The sequence below is a fragment of the Terrapene carolina genome, unplaced genomic scaffold, assembly GCF_002925995.2.
Source record: "Terrapene carolina triunguis isolate 2854851 unplaced genomic scaffold, T_m_triunguis-2.0 Scaffold493, whole genome shotgun sequence".
Lineage (NCBI taxonomy): Eukaryota > Metazoa > Chordata > Testudines > Emydidae > Terrapene > Terrapene triunguis.
The window spans coordinates 73854-82429 of record NW_020664844.1 but is presented as its reverse complement, the minus strand read 5'-3'; the positions used below and the strand labels follow the sequence as shown (position 1 = coordinate 82429).

The following is an 8576-nucleotide window of genomic DNA, read 5'->3' as shown; positions in this document are numbered from 1 at the left end:
TGGCCCCGATACCCCAGGGCGGTGCTAGGGGGCAGGGTGGGGGCTGTCCCCAGGCAGCCAGGCCTGGCCCCGACGCTCCTGGAGGGCACTGTGCCGCCCCTGAATCCAGGGTTGGTTCTTCAGCCTGGCTTAGCGACCGCTAAGGGCGTGGTGCTCTGGCTGAGCGGGTGCTGCCGTCTCGTTCTCCGTGGCTAAGGTCTCTCTCCCGGCTCCTCTCCAGATTCCAGTGGTGGCTGGTGCCATTGCCTTACGGCATCCTCATCTTCGTCTATGATGAAATCCGAAAGCTGGGAGTCCGCAGGCACCCTGGAAGTGAGTAACCGAGAGATCACATGAGTAGCTGTTTCCCAGCTGCCCCGCCCCAGAGGTGGCTGCAGCTCAGGGCCAGGCGAGCCATCCCCATGTGGCATTATGTGTGGCTGTTCCCCAGCTGCCCCGCCCCAGAGGTGGCTGCATCCCTGCACCAGGCGAATATAACCTATCAGGGTACAACTCAGACTAATGAGTCGCTGTGTCACCCCTGCCCTGCAACCCTGGGTGCCTTTAATGCCTTGCTGAAGTAGCTCCCAGCTGGGCCACTCACAAACAGCCTAACAGGGTGCAAACCACACTGGCAAGTAACTGCAGCCTGCCAGCCACCCCCTGGCTCTCCCCAGCCTGGGTTATACGGTGGGGTGACCCCAACAGTCTTAGATTCCCCCCCAGAAATGTCTGTCCAGCCCTGCCTAGTCCTCTCCTCGACAGCACACACTCTTTAAGTGCATTATTCCTTTAAGACAGTGGTTTTCAACCCGTGGGCCGCACACCCCTGGGAGTCCGCAGACTGCGGCTAAGATTTCCAAAGGGGTCCATACCGCCCTTCGAAATGTTTTTAGGGGTCTTCAAATGGAAAAAGGTTGGAAAAAAACCCCTGCTTTAAGGGACCCACGTGCCGGCTTCTTTCCCGCAGTTATTCGAACCCTTCCGTTTAAACTCGGGGGATTCGCTACAACACGAAAACCAGCTGATTCACGAGCCGGGGAGACCGCTTTTAAGCGAGGCCCCGTTAACGAGGCATAAAAATGAGAAACGGCCCCCAGGAAAACAAAGAGACGCGGTTTCCGAAGGCCTAACCCAACGATAGCAGAGTCGTTGACGATAGTGCTGCAGATGAATCTCGCTGTGCTTTAATAGCATGTGCTGCAAAGAGCCACGGGAGACGCATGAAAGAGCCACTCGCATGGCATCTGGGGCTCTCTGCCCTGCAGATTGCTGACCGGCTCTCAGGCAGGGACCCCCCCACCCCGAGCCCCAAGCCGATTTCCTGTCTCTCTCCTGGGGCAATGAGTACAGGGCAGGGCGAGAGAGGGGGGGCCCCCTTCGTTTTATAGGCCAGTCCCCGCATGGCAAAGCGTTTCCAGCTAGGAGCCAGGCAGCTGCCAGCTGGGGAAGAAAAGCAACTTCGCTAAAAATTTGGTTTGTTTTTTTTTGCACCTCCCGCTGTCCTAAGAACCAGGTAACGGCCTCTCAGCCTTGTTTACAGCAGGCTCCGGTGGCTGGTTGCCCTTTGTCGCTGAGGAACTGATTTGGCGGCTCCCCAGGTTTCTCTGGAAAAAACCCTTTTAGTCAATAGCTCAGCTTGTGTTTCTAACGTCGCCTCAGGCGCTGCGCCTCCGGGCCGTCTGCCACCGTGTGATTGCCCAGCAAATCCGGAGTTTTTCAGTGCTGCCGCACGAGGCCTTGTACAAAGTCGTACAATAGCGTGTTGGTTGAGGCGTATTCTGGCACAGTGAGTCATCCCAGTCTGGTGTCAGGTGCGACTGTTCACCAGCTGTCCCACCCCAGAGGTGGCTGCGTCTCAGCCTCGGGCGAGCTATGCCCATGCAGTGTTATATGCAGCTGTTTCCCAGCTGCCCCACCCCAGAGATGGCTGTATTGCTGCCCCGGTGACATGCTCTAATGCTGGGATCCTCCACAGCTCCAGCAATCTCACCGTATTATTCATTCTTCTTTTCCACAGGCTGGTGGGACAAAGAACTTTACTACTGAAGGCAAAGCTCTGCCCCGCGGCTGCCGCTGCCCCTCGGCCTCCTGCAGCATCTCAGGCATTACATTCACCCCCTCAGTGCAGCAAAAGAGATACAGACGCCCACGCTGTGCTCCCAATCCCTGCTTCCCCAGTCTGGAATCTACTGGAGAGTGCAAAGCCTCAGCCAGCCCCCTCAGGCCAGGGGCACCAGCCATGGAGAGAACAAGACTGGCCTGCTCGCTTCTGTTCATAGCTAGTTCTTGCTGGCTCTTTTTGTGTATGTGGCAGCAGGACGCCTGGGTTCTACCCCTGGCTCTGGAAGGGGAGTGGGGTCTAGTGGTTAGAGAAGGGCGGCTGGGAGCCAGGACTCCTGGGTTCTATCCTCAGCTGTGGGAGGGAAGTGGGGTTGAAGGGCTAGAGTGGGGGTTGGAGGCAGGACTCCTGGGTTCTCTCCCTGGCTGTGGGAAGGGAGTGGGGTCTAGTGGTTAGAGCAGAGGGGGGCTAGGAGGCAAGACTCCTGGGTTCTATCCATATCGCTGTTTCCCATTGGTCAGGCACTGCTCACCCCTCCCCTTGCTGGGGTGGGGGAGCGTTAGCAGACGGCCGGTTCCCACGGCAGGCGTGGCTAGGTAGCCGTGGCTTTCAGCCGGCCCATCTCTGCAGCGCTAGGACACAGGGGGCCGAACAGACATCAACCAATCGGCTTCAATTCCCAGCTCACCCCGACCTGGGACATCTCCCTCGTTTGCATCCCACGGAGCCAGGATGGGAAAATACTCCCTGAGGGGCTGACAGACGGGCGCCCTGCCTCCCTGTGTTCCCGGGGGAGCTGGCCCAGTGGGGTTCCATTGTCCCCCTACATGGGATGGCAGCTTGGAGGACAAGCAAGGGGAGGTTGGGGGACTGAGCTGGACTGCAGGCCTGCCCCCCGCCACTCGGAGCATCTGCCCATCTAGCTTGGTATCCCGTCCACAGCACCTAGATTGAGCCCATCCACCCCGGTATCCCGTCACCAGTACCTATCACCTATCTAGCCTGGGATCCTGCTCCCTTGTTGCTCCCCCAGATCAGACCCATGGGCCCATCTAGCCCGGTATCCCGCCTCCACCCTGACTCAGACCCCTTGGCCCCCACTCCCCCCCACTGATCTGTGCTGGATTCCTCAGGGGAAGGAGCACAGCTCCCACGATGCACCTGGCAGGAGCCTTGATTCCAGCCTGACGCGCAGGTGGGGCTCACCCCTCCCAAAAACTAGGGCCCCCTGTCCACCCAGCTATTACCAGCAGGGACCCCCCACCACACCACTCCAGAGACCCCAGCCCCGGTAATTAGCGACCACAGGGGCAGGTCAGACTGCTCCACAGGGCTAAAAATCAACTGTTTATTTTTAATGATTAACTAATAATATCCAATGGTTAATTTAATTTAAATGGGATTTTTTTGACTGACGTCAAATCCAGGTTTCTTTAAAAAAAAAAACAAACCGATTTGAGATCCCGACCGCCTCCAATCACTGCCACTCAAAGAGCAGCCCACGTTTTACAGAAAGTGAAGCCACTGAGCGGCTGGAAATCGCTGGCTCAGTGGCTGGCACCAGAGTTCGCTAAAGGGCCAACTCCACTTTCAACAGCCGCCGCAGAGAGAAAAGGCTATTTAGTTCCAGCTGTATTCAGCGACTCCAAAGCAACGTTAGGAAAGCGACTGAGAGCGGAGCGAGCAGAAAAGCTTGTTTTCCTCTTCAAATGTACGAACAAAAAACTAAGCACAAAATCTACTAGTGCTAAAATCTTGAAGGATTTGGTGACCAAAACCAATTACTTCAACCCACTAACTCCAGATAACCTTTCCTTTGTCTGATCAATTAGTTTTAAACGCAAACTCTGTTTTGATAAACGTACTTGTCCTTCTTATGGCTCCAGCATATTGAAAACTGTTTTATTTAACTAATAAAAACCATTTTAAAATGTTGGTTTTGTGCCTTTTTAAACAAATTCCCATTTTTTAAAAGCAAACCATACTTTTCAGTCTTCTTACGTATCTAGCACAGTCAAGGTCATTCTATTGAATCAATAAAAAACGTTTCAAAAGGCTGGTTTTGTGCCTTTTTAAATTAATCCCACTTTAAACAAACCATATTTTGATAAACTTACTTATTCTTCTGATCAAAATATGGTTTGCTTTTAAAAGGGGGAATTCATTTAAAAAAGGCACAAACCCTGCCTCTTAAAATGGTTTTTATTAGTTAAACAAAATGACCTTAAAGGTGCTGGCAACATAAGACGACCAAGTAAGTTCACGTTGCCGACACATTTAAGGTCGTTTTATTTAACTATAAGAACCATTTTTAAAAGTTTGGTTTTGTGCATTTTTAATTGAGTTCCAATTTCCATTCAACGGCAGTTTGACCCCAATCACGAGTAGAAAAAATGATCGTGCAAAGAAGGACGGCGTCATTTGCTGTTTTCTAACGCTCCCAAAAATTCCGCTTCTGAATAAACAGTTGTTGAGCTACAGAATTGCTTAAAATGTTTCAAGCTATTTTCGCAATTCTATAGCTTAGCCGCCATTTATCCAGGGGCTTAATTGTTGTGTTTTTTGGATTGTTAGAAAATAGCAAACGACACATTCCTCATTTGCCAGATCCTTCTTTTGGCTTTAGCAAAAAGCAGCACCAAATTTAGCATCAAGGCCGGGTTTAGTTGTAAAATCAACATGTGAGGTCTCAGGTGCAGAACTGGGGGGGGGAGGGGGGGGCAAACTTTGATAACGATGGGGATAAACTAGAGTCTAGAGGAGTGGGACAAAAATGAGCAAAGGTTCAGAAAACCTGAGCTGGAAGGGAAGGATAAAAACCGGGGCTTGTTTAGTCTTGAGAGAAGACGACTGAGTGGGGATCTGAGAACAGGCTGCAAACATGTTTAGGGCCCTTCTAAGGTGGACGGAGATCAAGGCAGGACGAGCAGGAATGGGCTTAACCTGCATCCGGGGAGATGGAGGTTGGATATTAGGAAAAACTCTCTAACTCCCAGGAGAGTTCAGCTCTGGAATCGGTGGCCAAGGGAGGCCGTGGGATCCCCGTCACTGGAGGTTCTTAGGACCAGGTTGGACAAACCCCCATCAGGGCTGGGGTGACTGGGTCCTGCCTCAGCGCAGGTCTGGCCTGGACAGGCTCCGAGTCCCATTGCGACGACTGGGTTTTCATGGTTCCTGGCCAAGGAGGCTCAGGGTTTTCCTTAGAAAAATCACTAGAAAGCGCAACTGGGAAGCCAGGTTTACGTGGCTGGTTATGGTGCCAAGTTCCTGCGCCTGCCGATTTGAATCCTGATTAAAATTGGTGATTTAAATCAATCCACCCCAGCCTATTTCCCGCCTATTCCGCCTGGGAGGAGAGTGGGACCGTCCCCTGTCGTGCTGGGCTCCCCGTCCCCTGGGGGCGGCTCCTCCAGCCTCACAGACCCGTTGGCGCTGGGACGGTGCCCACCAAGAGCTGTCTCCAGCCACTGTCCCCCTACCCTGCCCTGTAATCACCCCTGCTTTGGTGTTCGCCATCCCGCGCTGGATCCGGCCCCCTCTGCTGAGCTGGGCAGACCTGGATTGATTCCCACCCTGAGAGATAGAGGGCGCCCGGCACACTCATTCACACACAAGGGGCAGGGCTCGTCCACTCCAGCAGGGACACACAGAGACAGAGCAGGGCTCATCCCCTCCAGCAGGGGGCAGCAGGGACACACACACACACACACACACACACACACACACGGCTCATCCCCTCCAGCAGGGGGCAGCAGGCAGACACACACACACACACACACACACACACAAACACAGGGCAGGGCTCGTCCCGTCCAGCAGAGAGACACACACACACACACACAAGAGCAGGGATCGTCCCCTCCAGCACGGGGCAGCAGGGAGGGACGGGGACACACACACACACACAGGGCTCATCCCCTCCAGCAGGGGGCAGCAGGCAGACACACACACACACACACACACACACACACAGAGCAGGGCTCGTCCCCTCCAGCAGGGACACAAAGACACCCCCCACCCCAGAACACCACACACAAAAAAAATAAAAAAAAAAAAAAAAAAACGACAGCTGTGGTTTATTCTGACCCTCATCCTGGTGGATCCAACATGGATCGGATCCGGTGCCGCGGCGGGCGGCAAATCCGGGTGTTTAGCCATCCCCAAGGTCCGTAGGTAGCAGAGCTGAGAGCATCCCTGGCGGGGTGGGGGTGGGGGCAATTAGTTTCCGTGGACTAAGGTAACGAAGAGACCCAGGGAGCTGAGCGCCAGGAAGCCGGTGATGACAGCTTTGACCAGCAGCGCCGTCCAGCTGCCCAGCAGGAAGACGTGAACGAAGGATCTGGAAGGGGGAGAGAGAGAGAGAGACGGGCAGAGACGTGAGTTAGCAGGAACTCCAAGGCTGGGGCACTGCCCTGGGGAAGCTCGCAGCACCACAGTGTCCCCACATCCCTTAGTGAAAGGGAACGAGGCGGGAGCGCTCTGAGAATGTACAGCGCGTGGCGCCGCGGGATGGCGGGCTGCTACGGAGACCCCAAGGGTGAGGAAGATTTTCGACAGGGCAGTTCACAGCCGTCTGCGGGAAATCAAAATGTTCAGGGCCGACAAGGCGGGGGAAGTGGGGGAGGTTGCGATTGTCCCAGGGCCCCGAGCTGGGGGGCCCAAACCCCTGTAACTGGTGAAAAGGGAGGGAGGGGGACGCCGACACACATGATGTCGGGGGCCCCAAACTTCTCTGGATGTACCTGTCCCAAGACAAGCCACACACTCCAGCCAGGGCTCTTGGCCCAGATCATCCCCCCCCCCCCCCCCCGGCCCCTAGATCCTCTCCCCCGCCAGAGCCCCAGCCCACCCAGCCCCTAAATCCTCTTCCCCCTCGCAGCCCACCTGGCCCCATAGATCCTCCCCCTGGCCCCAGCCAGGTCCAGCGGGAACCTAGGCCTGTTTTCCAGCCCCTGCACCCCACCTAGGTCCCTGAACCCCTCCAGCTGGGACCTGCCACCCTCCCCAGACCCCCACCTCCAGCCAGGTCCCCAACTGCCCTGGAGCCCTGTGCCCCGCCCCCAGAGGCTCCACCCCATCCCCCGCCCCCAGAGGCTCCGCCCTCTGCGCTCACTCCATGAAGAAGGCCTTGTAGACGCTGAGGCCCAGCAGCAGGGTGAGGGGCAGGCGGTAGCGCTTGGGCAGGTCATAGCGGGTGAACATCCACACCAGGGCAGCCATGGCGATGTAGTGAACCTGGGGAGGGAATGCAGGGCAGGGGTGTGTCAGAGATAGCAGGGCACTGCCCTGGGGAAGATAGCAGCACCAGGGTCCCACCCCCCCCACAACTGGGGCACTGCTCGGGGGAAGATCACAGCACCGATCTGTCCACTCCCCACCCACGTCTGGGGCACTGTCCCAGGGAAGCTCGCAGCACTCACACATCCCATTCCTTGGGGCTGGGGCACTGTTCCAGGGAAGCTCGCAGCACTCGCACATCCCATTCCTTGGGGCTGGGACACTGCTCTAGGAAAGCTCACAGCGCCAGAGCATCCCCTTCCTTGGGGTTGGGGCACTGTCCCAGGGAACCTCGCAGCACCGGCATGTCCCCTTCCTTGAGGCTAGGGCACTGTCCCGGGAGAGCTCACAGAACTGGAGCATCCCCTTCCTTAGGGTTGGGCTCACAGCACCTGCATGTCCCCCTCCTTGGGGCTAGGGCACTGTCCCAGGGAACTTCGCAGTGGCGGAGCGTCCCCTTCCTTGGGGCACTGTCCCAGGGAAGCTCACAGCACTGGAATGTCCCATTCCTTGAGGTTAGGGCACTGTCCCAAGAGAGCTCACAGAACCGGAGCGTCCCCTTCCTTGCGGCTGGGGCACTGTCCCGGGGAAGCTCGCAGCAGAAGGCCCAGGCAGCCGTAGAGGGGCTCTCACCAGACTGATGTTGGAGTCGATGCTCATCTGGATATATTTCCAGTCAAACTCAATGCCGCGGGCTCCCACCCAGAGAGGAATGCACCTGACAGAGACACAGGGAGGGTCGGAGGTTGCTCAGCCCAAACCCCGCAGCTGGGACAGGCAGGGAGTGCTCGTCCAGCGCTGAGATGCAGCCAGCTCTGGGGCTGCTGGGGAACAGCCACACAGAACATCAGGACGGGAAGTGAAGGAGAATCCTTGGTCCCAGTGACATTTTGTAGGGCCCTGAGTCGGTGACTGTTCACGGTGGCACAGCGCCCCCTAGTGCTGCGCTAGGGAACCGGGGCCAGCCCTGACTGCCAGGGGAGAGTCCTCACCAGTGTCCCGTCTAATTTTTCCCACCCGTGTGGGGAATGAAATTTGTTATGTGCAGCAATATGGAGGGGACGTGTGACACGACCCTGTGACACATCACCTCCATATTGGGGCACGTAACAAAATTCATGTGGCGGGGGTAGGGCTGAGGGGTTCGGAGTGTGTGAGGGGGGCTCAGGGCTGGGATAGAAGGTTGGGGTGCGGGGGAGTGAGGGCTCTGGCTGGGGGTTTGGGCTCTGGGGTGGGGCTGGGGATGAGGGGCTGGGGG

General features: G+C 56.5%; 2 protein-coding genes across 2 annotated transcripts in view; one reads left to right on the top strand and one right to left on the bottom strand.

The window, feature by feature from the left end:
- ATP4A (ATPase H+/K+ transporting subunit alpha) overlaps positions 1-2028 on the top strand; it is a 16439-nt gene extending 14411 nt beyond the window's left edge. The window contains exons 22-23 of the mRNA XM_026658628.1: positions 221-312; positions 2000-2028. Coding sequence (XP_026514413.1) covers positions 221-312; positions 2000-2028 — 121 coding nt within the window. The remainder of the gene's footprint in view (positions 1-220; positions 313-1999) is intronic.
- A 4067-nt stretch (positions 2029-6095) lies between these two features.
- Positions 6096-8576, bottom strand: part of TMEM147 (transmembrane protein 147) — a 5149-nt gene continuing 2668 nt past the window's right edge. The window contains exons 6-8 of the mRNA XM_026658629.2: positions 7952-8036; positions 7155-7276; positions 6096-6380 (exon numbers count right to left, since the gene is read on the bottom strand). Of these exons, the coding sequence (XP_026514414.1) occupies positions 6260-6380; positions 7155-7276; positions 7952-8036 (328 nt within the window). The 3' untranslated portion in view covers positions 6096-6259. The remainder of the gene's footprint in view (positions 6381-7154; positions 7277-7951; positions 8037-8576) is intronic.